This window comes from Petromyzon marinus, chromosome 6 (assembly GCF_048934315.1).
Source record: "Petromyzon marinus isolate PM22_M1 ecotype Great Lakes invasive population chromosome 6, UKy_Petmar_22M1.pri1.0, whole genome shotgun sequence".
Classification (NCBI taxonomy): Eukaryota; Metazoa; Chordata; class Hyperoartia; order Petromyzontiformes; family Petromyzontidae; genus Petromyzon; species Petromyzon marinus.
Window position 1 is genome coordinate 6686043 of NC_133672.1, and position 19935 is coordinate 6705977.

The 19935-nt window shown below is 45.6% G+C and overlaps 1 protein-coding gene across 6 annotated transcripts in view; it reads right to left on the reverse strand.

Annotated features, from left to right (window-relative positions):
• The window catches only part of LOC116939621 (CAP-Gly domain-containing linker protein 4-like), an 89473-nt gene extending 72786 nt beyond the window's left edge, over positions 1-16687 (reverse strand). For 2 of the 6 annotated variants that reach the window (XM_076063087.1, XM_076063081.1), the window contains exons 1-2: positions 11993-15239; positions 1977-2116 (exon numbers count right to left, since the gene is read on the reverse strand). In XM_076063087.1, the coding sequence (XP_075919202.1) occupies positions 1977-2116; positions 11993-12131 (279 nt within the window). In that variant the 5' untranslated portion in view covers positions 12132-15239. Of the gene's footprint in view, positions 1-1976; positions 2117-11992; positions 15240-16072; positions 16340-16566 lie in introns of those variants that run through there. The other 4 variants (XM_032948242.2, XM_032948243.2, XM_032948244.2 and 1 more) reach the window with 4 other exon arrangements.
• Positions 16688-19935: the final 3248 nt, after the last annotated feature.

Sequence of the window (19935 nt, forward strand, 5' to 3'; positions counted from 1 at the left end):
GAAATCTAAAATATTAATATTACGTACAATTAAGGTATTAAAAATGTATGACCGTCCCTCGAAAATGCAAAAGTTTAAGTATATCCCTGCATGGAGTGCTGTTCATTTCCATTGGTAGCCTAGAGTCAGTGGTGAACATTTTCCATTCCTGTGGCAGAATCTAGTCTCACCATACATCTGTAGTATAACCCACACTGTCCGTGTGATCATGCAATCGCGCAGTTTCCACAACACACCTTCATACTCCACTACACATCAATTGTGACTTGCCAAAAAGTGGAACTCATTTTATAGACCCACGAAGAGGATGATGGATTGCGTTCTCCCTAACCAGGATGTGCACTTGCAATCTTCTGACTTCAAGACTGAAATATTTTTTTGTTTATTTTTCTCCACCAAAACTATCTGTGAATCCGTCAGGATTTGCAGACAACAGGAAGACCTGTAAATCCCCTAGGCCCTGCATATAACATGATTTACAGATAAGCGGATGATGGATGAGTTGTACTGTGTTTTTTGTGGGTGTGAAGCAAATTTAAATTTCTGTTCCCGCTGTCCCCTTTCATTGCTCACGCAAACTCGCCTATCACACATCCCCACCACCCTCCCCCCTTGTCCTTTGTCACCATGATTATCTTGTCCTCTCTAAGTGACCTTCTATTTACGTCACATGAAGTTTAAAGTATAGATTCTTAAGAGCCATAAAATCTGTAATCCAAGGACACTGCTCTTTAAGCTCGAACCAGGATTTGACAGGTGAGGTTTAAAAGGAGATTTGATGAAAAATAAATTAATCTGTCACATGGCTATAGTTCAACAGTGCAAAGATGTGAGGAAAATGTAGGAAAATTTGTTTTTTAGGTTGCACTGGGTGATGCAGTGGTGTGCAAAGGTGATTATTTCAAATCTCACGTGTAGGATGACACTGCCGTTGTCCCTCCAAGGTTGCTAAAATTATAAACCGTGTATCACTTTTTGGGAAGTGAACAGTGGTAGTTGTATCATTGTATGTGGTGTTTGATGAGTTGGGTATCCACAATGAAAATGTCACGACAGGTTCAGTGGTGAAATTTCTACAACTGGCTCAGAAGAATGCCAATGGAAATTACTTTCTACAACAGCTGGGTCATTCTTATTCTTATCCTCAGCATGGAAACTAATGCTCGTGGGATCATGGGATCAGTGGAATCATGAAGAGGCCAGACATTGCAGACCCCATTTTGGTGTAAGGGAGGGCTCACGAGGCCTGGCTGACCTAGGGAAGCCTAATAAATGTATGTCAGCCGTATGTTTCAACAGAAATTCTGGTCGAGACCAGTCAGTTGGTATCACAGTCGACCAACGGGACTACAATAGCTACGAATATAACCTTCCGGACAACCACTCGGACTACCGATACCACCAGAACTTGCACTGGAACAACTGAGACCACGGGAATGGCCACTGGGACCAGCGGAATTACCATTGAGATCACCAGACCTACCACGAGGGCTACCACTAGAACCTCTTAAGACTACCACTTGGATGGCCAGGACTACCACTGCAACTACAGGGACCACCGAGACTAGCATTGAGAATTTCATGACTACAAAATTATTAGATGTTCTCCCACACGTGTGTAATTTATGTAAACACACAAATGCTCACTCGTGTATGTATGCATGCATGTGTGAATATCTAACACAGAAATCGCCCACAGAAGAATCTTAATTCCTGCAGGAATTGCACAGCTCTAGTCTTGATAGATGTTTTTTATATTTTTATTTCAGCATGAAGGACACAATGAGCTGTTTTTCTCTATTTTACGAGTGTCCCACAATGGTAAAGATGTTATTCAGTGCAGATTTTAAGTTACAATCACAGCACTTCTGATGACAATCTGCAATTTCGTATTTGCTCATGTGCACATGGTTCTCAGAAACTGTGGCCAGTGAGCAGGCGGGGGTAGAGTAGGTGGAGTAGAAGTCAGGGGTCACCTCGTTGCCGATGAGCGCCACGTGCTGCTGCACCTGCGGGACCCACTGGCGCAGTACGGCGAATAGCTGTGACACCGTCGTGCTGGGGGACAGCAGCAGCGTCTGGCACGATGGTTCCTTCGGGTCGAAGAACGCAAAATCTGTGACGAGAACAACCACACGCCGCCCACGGCCTGAGTTTAGACCTGCCGTTGTTAAAGTGGCGGGGCCAGATTGACAATGCAGCAGTTGCCGAGGGCCCCCTAGTGGAGGGTCTAAATCGAAGCACGGGTGGGTGTCGCGGCTGCAATGGGATCACCTAACTTAAAGGGGCCCCACAGTTTGACTCTTACAGAGGCGCTCGTGAAGATTAATGTGGTGTCAACGTTTTTCCCTAAATGTTGGTCGAGATCTTTATTGAAAGCCTGCAGTCAGATTGTGTTTCTACACAGTGAGGCAGCGCTCTTTTCCATCAGTGGCCCCGAGCCACCAGAAGAACGTCTACGTTCCGATAGTAGGGGCCAGTCTATCCATAATACAAATACGGTTTAAATCCCTCTAGTAGCTGTTTTTTAGACTGGCCCCTGCTATGAAAATGTGGAATATCCATTGCTGGATTTGGATCGCCAATGGTTAGGGAGGACAGCTCCACAGTCATTTGAGGAAAGAAACACCTCGAATTGACTCCTTACACTTGAATGAATTTATCTATGATTCAATCAAAAACTACAATATACTGTTAAGTATATTATGCAACAGTCACAAATGCAATGCTGTCCTTACCTAAATGGGTGGCTGGGAGCTCGTGTTCGTGTCAGAGCACTGAGCCAGTGCCACTGAAATCCTGCATCTAAATCCTTGGCCTCCCACCAAAGATAAAATCAGGTTCCCAACTACAGCAGGTGTGATGGTCTCAGCTCTATAACAAATTACTGTCAAATAAAAACAGCACTCACTTCAACTGACAGAAACGGTGATTTAGTGGTTCACACACGATGCTCTGAACCTGGAGACCTGAGATTGAGTCCCACCAACAGCTAACATTAATTACACGGTTCTGGGTCCCCCTTTCACAAACTTCAAAGACCTCCATGGCCGACAAAAGGCATAGACAAACTATCCAGCAGTGGATTGACAAAGGTCTGTAAATAAATTTAATTATTACTTACGATTTGCCAATTTCTAGCGCCTAATTATGAAGCTCTCTGCTGTGCAAACGATTCTCATCTTAACGGCCGAGAACGTGGTTGGTTAGTAGGGAAATAAAGATGCTAAATAAATGTAATAAGGAATGAAACGCCACTTCAAGTCCTTCCTCAACGTGAGGCAGTGATCATCTCCATCAGTGGCTCCGAGCCACCATAAATTGCCCAAAGAAGAATCATAATGCCTGTAGCTCTAATGTTCACATATATTTTTTGGGATTTACTTTTTTTTTCAGCATAAATGACCTAATGATCTGAAATGCTCTAATTTCATGTGCATTCTGATAAACCAGACACTTGTTTACACATACGTAGACTACAGGATAAAAGACTGCACATGAATGCAACTGCAAGTTTACGGGGATTGTATGTCCAAAAATGCAGGGGCCTCACTCTGCCAGAACCGACGACGCATAGTGAGGTTCAGTACTGCGCAGAGTGACACTCAGTACTGCCGACTCCGCACAATGTGAGCACGCAAATGCCACTTGAGCTGCACGGGAGAATCTCCACTCACAAGACAGCTGACGACCACACCTCACCAAAAATAGCCGGGTGGAGGGTGGCTGGCAGCTGTCGGTGAGTGGAAAGTTGAGTCAACTCTGCAGCAGACGCAAACTTTTGGATCACCTCTCACCAAAAATCGACAGAGGTGGCGAAAAAATTCCATCGCCAGCTCTGCATAACCTTTACGTTTTAGCGCATTGCAAGGATAAGCACCACAGTGATAGGATGCAATAGCAAGCTTGAACGCAAATACAATTGAGTGGAAATGACAGAGTTGGGTACTTGTGTACACAAAAACCACACTTAATACAGAATTGGACCAAACGTAGAAGGCTAGGACCTCCTGAAAAAAAATTCTGAGACTTGAAGGGGCTTTGTTGGATAAATAATGGATTATTGTAATTATTATCTTTCCAGGTGGTGCTGTCCGGTTAGTGTGTGCTTTTCACAACTGGGAGTTTGAAATTTCAGCCCCAGAATGCAGTGGATATCCCACGGAGAATATGGCACCCTTGCTGGTAGAATTTCCACCACTTGCTCAGGACTCATGACGGAGATAAGCGCAAACCAAATATCATTTGGGTACAAGGATTATATATATATTTTGTATTGAAAAAAAAAGTAATGCATTTTATTATATCTACCTTAAAAATTCCACTAAAAAACGTCACAACCAATCAAAACACAAAAACATTTTTTAGTACTGAAAGTTGGTTGTACCACACCTTTCCATTACTTCCTTTCAGCCAGACTTCACAGCTGTTGATACCCGACCTACACGACATACTCTTAAGAGTTTATCGCCCTCTGTGTTTACGTCCATTTAACAATAATGCATACAATGTATTTTTACATCTTTCCTGCCATCAATCAACGTCTGTGTGTCTAAGTGGGAAGTTGTGGCATACCAGTATGTACATATTGATTCACCTACCTGACAATTCAAGATATTTACACGATTAAAAGGTCAGGATTTAAGAACTGATTCTCTTTATTTAACATTATGGTCAATTTAGCATCTATATAGGGGCTGCAGTTTAAATGTGAATCAATCACATTATGCATCTACGAATAAAAAATAATCACTCTATGTATACATGATTTAGTGCATTTATTGTGAGTGGAAGAATACATTTTATTGGAAGAATTCATGCATCTTGACATCCCTCCTTGTTTGTGCACACTATGATATGGACACAGCGACCTGGGTTCAAATCCTGTCCATGTACATGAATAAAGTGGTATCTGAACCTGTCCTGGTCTTCCTCTAGGTTGCCTCAGCCTTAAAGAATATCTGACATAATGTGATCAATATTGAACACTGGGGAAATTAATGCAAATGACTATGGTGCTCACTGCACTACCCGATTGTGTGCTGCACCAACATGTGCTCACAGAACACAGCACTTGTCCCAAAAATGCCAAAAGGCTAAGTGCAATGCTTGTATATTTTCATTCGTGTTATAAAAAATATAAATTAAATAACACATATGGGCCTTCCACAGAACACTCAGGAGAGACAAGCTCCAGTAGTTTCTACAACCGGTGCAGTTCCTGATATGACAAATGATCACCAAGACATTTTCAACTTTATTGAAACCTGAATGTAGTCCAAGCATTTGCAATAATGCCAATGTGGCACCTTGCAAGCATCCATTTATAAATTACTAAGTAAGTCATCGCTGCCCCTTGCATTTCCAAGTGTCAAGCTATGTATCATCCTTCATGTTAACTATGCAACTTTTCCTCGACCATTTGAAGACCAGGAAAAATAAAACCCACGAGCCCCTTTATGCATGCAGATAGTATGGGAGAATAAGAATTGCTCTTTTTCCCTCAAAAAGTCACAGTAATGTTCTCCATGTCAGCAAACATAACCCAGGGAGAAACTCATATAACCATTATCCTCCCTTGGGAACCTTGCTGTATATGCCGGGTATTGAAAATTTGATGAAAATAATAACGATTAAATGAAAGTTGGAAGAATGCGTAAATACCCGAAAATATGTTTATGTAATTGTGTGCATAAATTATGCTAATTCGATATATAATCGTATTTATTTATGCGCATGTGTGTGGTTATGCTAATGTACGCAGTTATGATAATTAGGTCCTGCCTCGCTGACGAGGGTCGTATCGTCAATCGGGATAAAACAATTAATTGTATGAAGTTACAGAGGGAAAAAATTATTTTATCCCCTGCTGATTTTGTACGTTTGCCCACTGACAAAGAAATGGTAGGTAGGTTTATTTGAACAGTGGGAGAAAGAATAACAACAAAAAAATCCAGAAAAACGCATGTTAAAATGTTATGAATTGATTTGCATTTTAATGAGGGAAATAAGTATTTGACCCCTCTGCAAAAGATGACTTAGTACATGGTGGCAAAACCCTTGTTGGCAATCACAGAGGTCAGACGTTTCTTGTAATTGGCCACCAGCTTTGCACACATCTCAGGAGGGATTTTGTCCCACACCTCTTTGCAGATCTTCTCCAAGTCATTAAGGTTTCGAGGCTGACGTTTGGCAACTCGAACCTTCAGCTCCCTCCACAGATTTTCTATGGGATTAAGGTCTGGAGACTGGCTAGGCCACTCCAGGTCCTTAATGTGCTTCTTCTTGAGCCACTCCTTTGTTGCCTTGACCATGTGTTTTGGGTCATTGTCATGCTGGAATACCCATCCACGACCTATTTTCACTGCCCTGGCTGAGGGAAGGTTCTCACCCAAGATTTGACGGTACATGGCCCCGTCCATCGTCCCTTTGATGCGGTGAAGTTTTCCTGTCCCCTTAGCAGAACACCCCCAAAGCATTATGTTTCCACCTCCATGTTTGACGGTGGGGATGCTGTTCTTGGGGTCATAGGCAGCATTCCTCCTCCTCCAAATACGGCGAGTTGAGTTAATGCCAAAAAGCTCCATTTTGGTCTCATCTGACCACAACACTTTCACCCAGTTGTCCTCTGAATCATTCAGATGTTCATTGGCAAACTTCAGACGGGCATGTATATGTGCTTTCTTGAGCAGGGGGACCTTGCAGGCGCTGCAGGATTTCAGTCCTTCACGGCGTAGTGTTACCAATTGTTTTCTTGGTGACTATGGTCCCAGCTGTCTTGAGATAATTGACAATATCCTCCCGTGTAGTTCTGGGCTGATTCCTCACCGATCTCATGATCATTGCAACTCCACGAGGTGAGATCTTGCATGGAGCTTCAGGCCGAGGGAGATTGACAGTTCTTTTGTGTTTCTTCCATTTGCGAATAACCGCACCAACTGTTGTCACCTTCTCACCAAGCTGCTTGGCATTGGTCTTGTAGCCCATTCCAGCCTTGTGTAGGTCTACAATCTTGTCCCTGATATCCTTGGAGAGCTCTTTGGTCTTGGCCATGGTGGAGAGTTTGGAATCTGATTGATTGATTGCTTCTGTAGACAGGTGTCTTTTATATAGGTAACAAGCTGAGATTAGGAGCACTCCCTTTAAGAGTGTGCTCCTAAACTCAGCTCGTTACCTGTATAAAAGACACCTGGGAGCCAGAAATCTTTCTGATTGAGAGGGGGTCAAATACTTATTTCCCTCATTAAAATGCAAATCAACTTATACAATTTTTGACATGCGTTGTTCTGGATTTTGTTGTTGTTATTCTGTCTCTCACTGTTCAAATAAACCTACCATTAAAATTATAGACGGATCATTTCTTTGTCAGTGGGCAAACGTACAAAATCAGCAGGGGATCAAATACTTTTTTCCCTCACTGTATGCAGGTGGGCTGTAAGTACGCCAGGTTAACCTCGGCTTCGTTGCCTAGGTTCGTATTATCGATCGGTATAATACAATAATTCTTGCTTTAACATTTACTGATTATGTATTAATGTGTTTATATCAGGTCTCCAAATTCAAATCTCAACGCAGGATACAGTTCTTATAAATAAGATTATGCATGAACTCAGGAACACTTCTGTGTTAGGCAATTTTAATTCTAAACAAAACCTTAACACTTCTAATATGCGAATTATTATGCTTGGAATTACCAACACAGTACTCCAGGAGAAGTTCCCCTCATTGATCCATACATTTAACCCAAAATGGTCACGTTGTTAATTTGGTAACAGATTAATTGAATATTTCCTCAGAGTAACACGAGCATATACGGCAAAATAGGAATAAAAAGTCCTTAAAAGTTCATGCAACGATATTCACGAAAGGCAATAGAAAATTGTTATACCCCAAAGGCAAAAGTATACGTCAATAGATTCATCGGCAAGACTATATAATGAACTAAATGTCTTGGAATAAGGGTGTGCGACGGTGTGCGTACTCTCCTACAGAAGATTCTTATCTTTGGCTAAGCTTTAATTAATTCGTGGACAAGATTACATGATAAAGAAACAGGTTTAACACGAGAGTCTCTCTGTGAGCGTATAGAATCGTGACGAAGGTTAAGAATAATTGAGTTTGTATCGATGAATCTATTGGTAATTATGCGATTGGAGGTAGCATCACACGAAAAAAAATAATGTACTTATACACGACGTATAATTATCACTCGATGGGCCGTGATGCTTTCACGGCCAGCTGATGGTTCATGCACTTGATAATTAGTCTTCTTATTAAAACCTATCTTCTTATTAATGATTCGTGTCTGGGTTGAGTGGGATGGATTGGGTTAAGTGGGAATGTGTTCTGGATCAATTCTATGCGTCAAGCAGACGCCAGGTGATGCGTGGTAATGTGGGGCAGTGTGCGTATCATACGGATAGCTGGGTTCTCTATCTTTCACACGGGCGGCCCGAGTTTGGTCCACAGCTGGCTGGACGAGTTGACATGACGCTCGTTGTCGCGCGCGACGATTCATCGTCAGATAGCGCCCGCAGCTCGTCCGCTGGCAGCTGACACTCTTGCTTGGTGTCGCTTGATGGCGCTTGGTGGCGCTGCGGCGTGCTCTCTCCTGCTGCGGCTCTCTGGTGATGAACGATGCTCCCGTTCGTTGATGGCAGGCTTGGTCGACGTTTGGCGCTTTCCGCCCTCTCTGGTGTATGATGCTGAAATTCTCGTCAGCTTAACTCGAACTGCAGAGCTCTTGTGAGCCGAGGTTCAAAGCGGAATGCTGTTTGAGCGATTCTTCTTCTGATGGCGCTAAATTCGCACGGCGTAACATGTCGCTAAACGGCGAGCCTCGCCATCCTGGGTGAGTTTGTTGAGTCTTCTTCTGCGTCGGTGGTGATCTCCTGCATCGGTGGTTGGCTGTTATCTTCGAGGGCTGAGCATCTTCAGTAGTTGGTCGCCGTCTTCTGCCGCTGGTAGCTGTGATTAAATGCTGTCGTGTCTCCCTTTTTATGCCAAAATTTCTCCCTCTGGCTCGCCTCTTCACAAAGGACCGGATCTTTCTTTGATCTCGCTCTGTGTTGTGGGGGATGGATTGTCGTGTGTCCGTGTGTGTGTGTCATTTATTGAGGCAATATGAGTTTCATCAAGGCATGCACAGATGGTCCCTGCAATAAAGAGTAATTTCCCTCGCTCTGGTGTTACATTCTTTGCTATGCCGTGCTGCGGGAAGACAAAGACGGCCGGGAGGCTCCTCTCCTATGGAACACAGTCCATCCCGGCTGTGTAAGTTTGACCTATTTCGCCTCATTTCCTCTGGACAACCCTCGGGTTCAATACTGCACAAATATCATTTGGTCTATGTTTCCTTAGACCTGCGATTCATTGTCATCACAACGCATTTCCTAGGGTTTATTAATTTTCGTTCCCCCGTCCGTATCCGGGGATCGGTGCTGTTATGCTTGAGTTATTATTTACTTTAAATTTTTATGTCTTGAGTTTTATAGGTAAGTTTCTTGACTGTTGGAATTCATATTCCTTGGCTTTTGTAAGGTCATGTAACGGCAAGATGTAATGTAATTTAAGGTGTTAGGTTAGTGTTAATATGGGATTATTATTTTTGGTTTATGTTTCCCAAGATTATTCCTATAATGTCAGCTTATTCTTGTTGTTGAATTTTTCTTGGACTTTCTCTTAATTAAACATAACCAAAACCTGTCTGTCGGTTTTTGTCTGATGTGTGTTTGTTCTATTGTCTCCTCAAGACCTGGCCCCTTCCTTGGGGGGGGGGGGGGCGTGTGTATGTTTTTATTTTACTTTATGACTGACCCTTTCCGTTGGTGGGAGGGGAGGGTGTCATTATGCTTGCGCGAGTGACAGGACAGCTGCTCGAAAAGGGGGGGGGGATTTCGTTTGTTTGTGTTCCCAGTGACCCCGCGAGTGATTAAAAAAAATATCGGCAAAATTATTAATATCAAAAACAAAAATGGAAAAAGGCCTATATACAACAATCTAACAGTAGCGCATGTAAAATATATATTTTTGTGGTCACATTTTAAAACACGAACACCATAGGGAGGGAAATAGTTAGAGAAACTATTTGTAATACCGACAGATATTTAATTTTTATTTAACAAAAAATTATGCAGAACGTATCTGCCCAGATGACGCTGTGTTTCCTGGGTTCCAATCACAAACTTGCAGGTTCAAATCACAGTCAGGGATCGACTCTGGAGTCAATAACCACTTTGTAGGAAGTCAAACCAGAAATTTTACCACTTCCACGATAGTGTGGAATTTCTACTCGCTCAGGGTTGCCAAATGAGATGAGCACCGTCCCTTTTGCTGGTGTGAGTAGAAAGACACCTTAATTAAAACCACGTATAAGAAAGGCCTATGCACGTAGGTTGAGTGTTAGCATCAGCAGCACACATCAAAAAGCAGTCAGGTTAAAATTAGAAAGGGTTTCCGAGTGGTGGTAATCAACCAAGCGACAGGTGAAGAGTACTTTAACCTTCAGAGCTTATTCACAAACACACTGAGCCAACCGCAAGGTCATTTTAAAAAATAGACTGGTAAGCATGCAACCATGTTGGGAAAAGCTAGCAGAGTACCATCGAGTCTTTGACAGGGTCAAAAATATGTATGCTATATCAACAAGCAGGAAACCAGCCCAATAAAGGAGCCTGTGCTTTCCTAAATAAATGTTGTATAAAGTAAAAAGAAAACACGCAGTGATTAAAAGGGTTATTTTTTATTGTTGGGGAGCATGTTTCCTAAAGTATGTAATCCAAAGAGTGCAGTTACCATTGAGGGCAGTATGAACAATCTAAGCATGTAACAATTCATATATTAAAAGTGATTCTTACACCAAGGACTGAAAAGTACATATGGAGATAAGTGAATTTCACTTTATGCACATTACATACAAAATGTACACTCATGTACTTTTATGTTAAAGAATAGGACAGAACAAATTAAACATAACATATGGGATGTGCAATATAAATGTATGTTGAATTTCTTTCGCACCGTACGTAGGTGCGGGAAGGATACAATTGCAAACAATCCAAAAACATGTCATTGATATCTAAATTGAATCATGACTCTAAATTGTGGGGGGTCAGAGGCTGAATATTTAACGTGCCTGATAAACACTGCAATTAATGTTCTGATTCACAGTACCTACTTTAATTTTGATCATTAATACTACCAATGAAATTATTTCAAGCATAAAGTACAAAGGTTCCTCATCCATATACTGATGAAATTCCAAAACACTTCACCTTGAATCTTTGGGCTATTGCAGGTGTTGGAGACATTGCCAGGTTTTTTGTCAAAAATTCTACAAAAAGGAACATTTGTGAAAATGTGAATCAGACCTAAAGAATCTCTGGACTGAAATTACTGGAGATCATCTCTGATGGTGGTTCCTAAGGTAGTGGTTAAATTAAAATTGTATCCAGTATCATAATGCAAAACATGTGAAGATGCTTTACAGACATTGTGAGCACTATCAGGATAGTTGAGGAGTTACAATAGTTTATAGGAAAATTGAGATATAAAACCATCATTGTAGGCAATCAATTATGTGTAGCGGAAAAAAGGTAGGTCTTGACTGAGCAAGGTCTTAAACAGTGAGAATAGGTTTTTTCCCTTTTTTTCTGGCAACAGAAAAAAACCTATTCTCATATTTTGGTACTAGCAAAGGAGGTCCCATGATGTCTTAAACAATGTTGGCAATATAGATAACACGCCTGAGAGAGAATTCCAGACAAGAAAGGTAGCAAACATATTAGTCAATCAAGGGCTCTGTCCACAGTCCTACCGATCAGATATTTCTGTAGATCTAAAACTAGTGGGCCTGTCAGCAAGCCTTCACTCGTCTGTTGGCCTTAGTGCCTGCACTAAGCCTAGCAAAGCACCGTGGTGACCCTCGTCACCCCTGTGGGAAATGGTAGTCGCTGCGTGTGGGCTGTGGGAGGCTTAGTCAGAACCTGCTTACCGCTGCCGGGAGGCATGGGGGCGGCTGCCACAGCATGCACCCTGGACACGATGCCCTCAGTGCTGTCGATGGATGACTTGTAATCCAGCATGCCGAACTCCACCTCCAAGGCCGGCTCCACATCCTCCTCTCTGGTCATGTTTGCTGCGGCTGTTTAACTGGTACACTTTAAAAAGAAAGGCCACAAAGATACTTACGTGACTCACGGGGCTAACAATATTCCCGCCATCGTAATAAGTGAGCAGTGTTGAGCTACTGGATCACAATTTTGGATTCCCACCGAAGGGTAAACCAAGTTCTCATACTGGGAAAGGTATAAATGCATTCATCACTGTGCAGCAGAACCAATTATAAATATCTGGTTTTGAACATAAACTTGTGAACGACAGCTCTGAGTGCTTAGGCATCTGAAATATTTACTGACACAGTTGAAAATGGAAATGAGTGGTGGTGCAGTGGTGGCATGTTGGTTCGTGCACTGACAGATGAACCTCGCAAACGAAGTTTGATTACCGGCCAAAGCTAATGTCAGTGATGCATATCTGAACCAGTCCTGGCAATCCCCTTCACCAACTCGTACAGACCAGCATGGAAAACTGTAGTCCAATAATCCCCACGACCAACACAGTGCAGGGGGACCCTTCATCCAACAGTGGACTGATAATTATTGATATTATTGTAACGTTATTTTTCTCAATAAAGACCTCGTCAGACTATGTTGGTCGTTAGAGTTATATGACCATACTTCACCGTGCTGGTCAGTACGTATTTTGAAGGAGGGAGCCCAGGCAATCTAACCGAGTTGGCCGGGTTCAATGCAGTGCGCTAACCACAGCACCACCGATCCACCATTGTTTTTTTTACAGTAGGGCTTCTGGAAGTTAAACAGCAAGGGTAAGCAAATACCAGTGTAGGAGCAACTAGAAGTTAGGTGACATCTCCCATGAAATGAAGACCGGTTATTGGAGTGTCACATTGAGTGGAAATGCTTGAGATTTAAATTTCCAAAAGCAGGCAGCTTTAGAGATTAAGTAACAAATTTGCTGCACTCCTTGGCAGAGGACCGCTATTTACAACCATTGCTATTTTGGCTTCCGCGCTGATAGAATATTGGAGCAATTATTTTACGGCCAACTTTCCATGCAGCCAAACACAAATGCATGGGACGAGGTTTCAATTTCACAACGAGTATATAAAATTCTAGATTTGAAGCTTTCGTGACTGCAAGGATCCATACTCTTTGGTTCTATTCGGTAAAGTCATGTAGGTAAAAAATAAAACAAAAAATCACGACGTTTCGGCCACAACACAAGTGGCCTTCATCAGGCGACCTGCGCTTGGCTTTCTTCACTCCAACGCTGTCCTCTGGACAGTTGGGTCCCTTCACCTGATGAAGGCCACTTGTGTTGTAGCCGAAACGTCGTGATTTTTTGTTGTTTTATTTTTTACCTACGTGACTTTACCGAATAGAACCAAAGAGTATGAGTATATAAAACTTGATATGGAGCTTTCGTGACTGCAGGAATTACTCTTTGGTTCTTTCAGTACGTGACTTTCGGTACGTGACTTTACCGAACGTACCAAAGAGTAACGAGTATATTGCCTCCCTGAGTGACAGCTGCTTGCAAATATTATTCTGAATTCTACATCACAACTGCAAATCTATTAGAAATTGTCTTTGCCTATTACAATTCAATAAATAATTTAGCATTGTTACGCTTAATAAGAGATTACAAAAACGTTGATTGCACAGCTTCGTTCAAAGGATCTTAATTGTGCATTCATTTTTAAGGTAAACGATTATTTGATTAATTATTTAGCATTTTGCACAATGATTTTACTGGCTTATCATCACTAATTTTATACCAAAATTTCATTATGCACCATTCTTAAAAGTGGACGCATCTCTCAAGGTCCTTCAGTTACGTTTGTCAATCCACTGCGGTAAGAATGCCTCTCCACACCGTGTCGGTCATGAGGTTTGTTGGACCATATTTCACCACGCTGGCGATTCAAGGTTCGTGAAGGGGGGATTGAGAGGAGGGAAGGAGAGACAAGACCGGTTCAGCCCGTTGCGGTGGTGCAGTGGTTGTTAGCACATTGCCTTCTGAACCTGATGGCCTGAGTTTGATTTTATTAACACCTAACATCATCAACAAGTGAAGTGCAGGGGACATAAGGGACTAAAGCAGCATACACATTTAAAAAAAAAGAATCTAATTGGGTATCCGGCCGAGCAGCAGAGTGCCTCACATCTGACAGGTTGGGAGTATGAAGTTCCCGATTGAAGTTAGTTCTGGCAAAGTCGACCCCATGAAGTGTATTTTATCAGTAACATATTGAAAGTGTAGCATAAACATAAAACGTCAGTGTCCTACACTCAAATACGCTGTGAGCAGTGCTCATCTTTGTCAGCGTTGGAGCCTTGAGTTGTGAATTGCGTTACAAACCCGGTAACCTAAGTTTGAGTGACGTCTGAACCGGTCCCCCCCCCTTCACCAGCACACACTGACCAGCGTGGTGAAGTATGGTCAAAGGATTCCGCACGTCCGATACAGCGAGGGGCCTTCGTCCAGCGGTGGATTTGACACACGACTGCTGCAAATTTAACCTTTGCCAGAGGTGGAAAAGTTCCACATTACTATGACAGGCTTAGTGCAAAAAGTGGATTAGATTACTCAACTACGGCATAAATGTAGTAAAATTCTAGAAGATATTAATAAAATCGTTGCACACAATTCAAAGGACGCGCAATTTCAAACCCCGACACGAATAACGCAGCGCGCTCTGTACCGTGTCCCGGGATGCAAACATAATAAAACCGAACATCTGAACAATACAAATTGTCACACATTTGGAAAATTAAAGACGAGTCACAGTAGAGCGATTGTGACCATGGCGACCCAAACTACAAACCACTTTTAAAGTCTGCGCTCGTTCCACATAGGAGTGAGGAAATAGAAAAACTACACCCAAACCTCCCGGCTTAGCAAGAACCTAGACGACGTCGCGCACCTTCCAAAACACACTGCTACCATCATACACACAGGCGGAGAGTACAAATAAAAATTCCTCTGGCCACTCATCCTCTCACCACGACGACTCCTGCTCGCAACGCCAACGCGCGCGACGCAGAACCCCGGACAGCGACCCTCGGTCGGCGCGGCCTCCCCATTGGTCGGCGCATGGCGGCGCGCGTCCTCGAACTCGGGCCGCGGGGGACGCCCGTGGCCACGGGGGACGCTTCGTGGCCACGAGGGACGGTCGTGGCCACAGGGGACGGTCGTGGTCAAGGTTGACGCTTCGTGGCCACTGGCGACGCTTCGTGGTCACGGGCGGCGCTTCGTGGTCACGGGCGACACTTCGTGGTCACGGGCGACGCTTCGTGGTCACGGGCGACGCTTCGTGGCCACTGGCGACGCTTCGTGGTCACGGGTGGCGCTTCGTGGTCACGGGTGGCGCTTCGTGGTCACGGGTGACGCTTCGTGGTCACGGGTGACGCTTCGTGGTCACGGGGGACGCTTCGTGGCCACAGGGGACGGTCGTGGCCACAGGGGACGGTCGTGGTCAAGGGTGACGCTTCGTGGCCACTGGCGACGCTTCGTGGTCACGGGTGACGCCCGTGACCACGGGTGACGCTTCGTGGCCACGGGGGACGGTCGTGGCCACGGGCGGCGCTTCGTGGCCACGGGGGACGGTCGTGGCCACGGGTGACGGTCGTGGCCACAGGGGACGGTCGTGGCCACGGGGGACGGTCGTGGCCACGGGGGACGGTCGTGGCCACGGTGGCTGAGATGTTAACTCCCTCGCCTGCTATGCAAGAGGTTCGTGGGTTCGATCCCCACCCTGACGCCTGCCGTATGAGGAGTTCGCGTGTCTCTCCGTGGTCGCGTCGACTTTTCTCCGGGTCCTCCGGTTGTTCCCCCCCCCCCCCTCCGACACATTCAGAATCAACATCACGCGTTTAGAGCATTTGCCTTGCTATGCATTTACACGTGAGGATAAGCCACATTGAGCTATTATTTGTGATGGCCAGGTCGCCTCTGAAAAAGAGCTCTAACATAGCTTAGTGGACCTTACCTGGTCAAATACAAACGAGTGCGGCGTTCACGCAGCCAACGCCGCCGCCGCCGCCGCTTCTTCGTCTCAATTCTACTTCTCGTCAACACGGCTGACGAGACGTTAAAGACAACTACAATTGCACGCGGCAAGGCGGCCAAGCCAAGTTCACGAAGCGCGTGAGGGAGCGGCGGGGTGTGGGGCCGACGCTGACGCCGTTGCGGTGGCGGGAAGAGCACGGGGGTCGGGGGGAGGGGGTCGGGGGGGGGGCGCGTGGGCGCGCGCGCGCGGCCGTTCAGCCCCCATGGCAACGGCGGCGAGCGACGAGAGTCGGCGCGGCAACTGCGAGGCGACTTCGCGGCGACGTCACTCGGCGAACCCACTTGGCCCCCAACGCGTGTGAGGACGCCGCCGCCAACCGCCGCCGCCGCCGCCACCGCCGCAGCAGCAGCAGCAATCAACCGCCGCGAAGCAGGGGGCGGCCGAGAGAGATAGAGGGCGCGCGAGGAACTTACGCGTCCTGCGGTGGCACCGTTCGTGCCCGCTTGCTTGCTTGTGTTGGTACGCGCACCGCGTCTCACCACCCCTTACCCCCCCCCACACTCTTACCCTCGGCCACCCCGTCCCCTTAACCCCCCCCCCTTAGGGGCCGTCCATAAATGACGTCACGCACCTAGGGGGGGGGGGGGTGTCAGACATTTGTGACGATGTGTGACGAGGGGGGGGGGTTTGAGAAATGTGACGTCACATCAAAATGCGCAACTTTAAATAAATATAGACAACACGTTCTACTTAATTAAATAGACTTTTTTTTAATAAATGTTTCTCCTACAACATCAGAGTGCAGCGCCACATTAAATACGCACTTACAATGACAATAGTTTAAAGCGATTTGAAGCATGTTTTATTTTCAAAATGTAAATATGGTTTTGGGGGGGTACAGAGCTTTGTGACGTCATATTTTAGGGGGGGGTCTAACTTTTTGTGACGCCGTGTGACGAGGGGGGGGTCAAAAATCGTTCAAAATCGCGTGACGTCATTTATGGACGGCCCCTTATCCCCCCACCTTTCTCTTACAGCCACACCCTTACTCTCAGTGACTCCGCCCCCTTACCCTCGCCCCTCCCCCTTTACCCCCCCCCCCCATTCCCTCGGCCACCCCGCCCCCTTACCCTCGCCCCCCCCCCTTACCTCCGGCCACCCACCCCAGACGGGGTTTACATTCGCCGCGCCAGACATAGGCGATGCGCCACACGCGACACGCCGCAGCGGTAACACACGCCATGTTACGTGGGGGTAACCGAGGTAACACACGCCATGTTACGTGAGGGTAACCGAGGTAACACACGCCATGTTACGTGGGAGTAGCCGCGGTAATGCCATGTTACGTGGGGGTAGACGAGGTAACGCGCCATGTTACGTGGGGGTAACCGAGGTAACACATGCCATGTTACGTGGGGCGGGGGGGGTGCGAAGTCCGCCTCGTGTCATTGCTCGTTGGGCCGTGTGACGTTCCCTCGAAAGGCGGCACGCGTATGGGCCCCGATGCATCCGCCAGTCGTCTCGGTCAGGTCAACCCCGCGACCCACTTGCCAGCGAGCCTGTCAGACAACACTTCACGTGGCCTGGCACAGACGCCCGTCACTTAGTGGCGAATGTTGTTCTCGAACGCCGGGGTTTGTTCCCCTGAGTAAGATGGCGTTGTAGAGTCCCGTGTATGTTGCACGCTACTGGTAGTCCAGTTATAGGGGCTCTCGCTGTGCCACGGAGTGGTTGGTTAGTCGCACGGCACGTGCTATCCACGTGGGATCCTTTCAAATGAAAAGGGGGTTTGGTTACTCGGATGATGTGGAGAGAACTCGCGACGCGAAGGCGCGGCGATGTAAATTGGTATCTGACCTCACCCCCCCCCCCCCCTTCGGCAATTGTTGATCAGACGTTCTTGGAAGATGCGGGAGTACACACGCACACATTTTACCCCACCGCACGCGGCGATCAACTGAACTGTGGTGTTGATACCCCCCCCCCTCCACATTTACACTGCTGGGCGGACAGGTGCTGCAAGTTGTCCAGAAGATGGCACGTTATGTTTGTGACTTGGGGCCCCCGTGAACTCAGGCCAGAACATTTCACTTGGTACCACCTGAAGCGGGTCCTAAACATGTATCATGAACCACCGCAAATGTACCACCCAAGTACTTTAACCTATAGCAAACTACCGATATTTCACCACAGTCAACCCCCTCCCCACCCCCTCGCGCACCCTTCCCAAGCCTCCGCCACCCTCACGCGTTCCGATTACTTTTGAGAGATTAATTTTGGGTGAAGTAACTAATTTGCACGTTTTGTTTAAGTGACAAATCTTCCTAATTGACTTTCTGGCGGTGATGGGTTAGCGATACATTTCAATGTACGCGTTATAGCAAAACACTTTTTTTGGATAATTTTTCGGTAGTTTTCAGGAAGTCAGAGGTATATTTGCAGTATTTTGTGATGCTTTGCGGTAATTAGGACCCCTTGACGTGGCATAACCTTAATGGTTCCAAAATTTGATGGCCATAAACAGTCAATTATGCTCTAGCCATATAAAATTAGTGGGGTTATCAAATGAATTACTCTTACAAGCCATGTAAATGATTTGGAACAGTACTAAAAACAATGCTAGCATATTTGGTAGTAATTTATGCCTTCGCCCATGGACTTTGTCTAGTCTCGACCCTTTTCTCCAAGACCTTTTATAGGTACTTACAGTGAGGGGAAAAAAGTATTTGATCCCCTGCTGATTTTGTACGTTTGCGCACTGACAAAGAAATGATCAGTCTATCATTTTAATGGTAGGTTTATTTGAACAATGAGAGACAATAACAACAACAAAAAATCCAGAAAAACGCATGTCAAAAATGTTATGAATTGATTTGCATTTTAATGAGGGAAATAAGCATTTGACCCCTCTGCAAAAGATGACTTAGTAATTGGTGGCAAAACCCTTGTTGGCAATCAGAGGTCAGACGTTTCTTGTAATTGGCCACCAGGTTTGCACACATCTCAAGAGGGATTTTGTCCCACTCCTGTTTGCAAATCTTCTCCAAGTCATCAAGGTTTCGAGGCTGACGTTTGGCAACTCGAACCTTCAGCTCCCTCCACAGATTTTCTATGGGATTAAGGTCTGGAGACTGGCTCGGCCACTCCAGGACCTTAATGTGCTTCTTTTTGAGCCACTCCTTTGTTACCTTGGCCGTGTGTTTTGGGTCATTGTCATGCTGGAATACCCATCCACGACCCATTTTCAATGCCCTGGCTGAGGGAAGGAGGTTCTCACCCAATATTTGACGGTAATTGGCCCCGTCCATCGTCCCTTTGATGCGGTGAAGTTGTCCTGTCCCCTTAGCAGAAAAACACCCCCAAAGCATAATGTTTCCACCTCCATGTTTGACGGTGGGGATGGTGTTCTTGGGGTCATAGGCAGCATTCCTCCTCCTCCAAACACGGCGAGTTGAGTTGATGCCAAAGAGCTCCATTTTGGTCTCATCTGACCACAACACTTTCACCCAGTTGTCCTCTGAATCATTCAGATGTTCATTGGCAAACTTCAGACGGACATGTATACGTGCTTCTTGAGCAGGGGACCTGCGGGCGCTGCAGGATTTCAGTCCTTCACGGCGTAGTGTGTTACCAATTGCTTTCTTGGTAACTATGGTCCCAGCTGCCTTGAGATCATTGACAAGGTCCCCCCGTGTAGTTCTGGGCTAATTCCTCACCGTTCTCATGATCATTGCAACTCCACGAAGTGAGATCTTCCATGGAGCCCCAGGCCGAGGGAGATTGACAGTTCTTTTGTGTTTCTTCCATTTGCGAATAATCGCACCAACTGTTGTCACCTCACC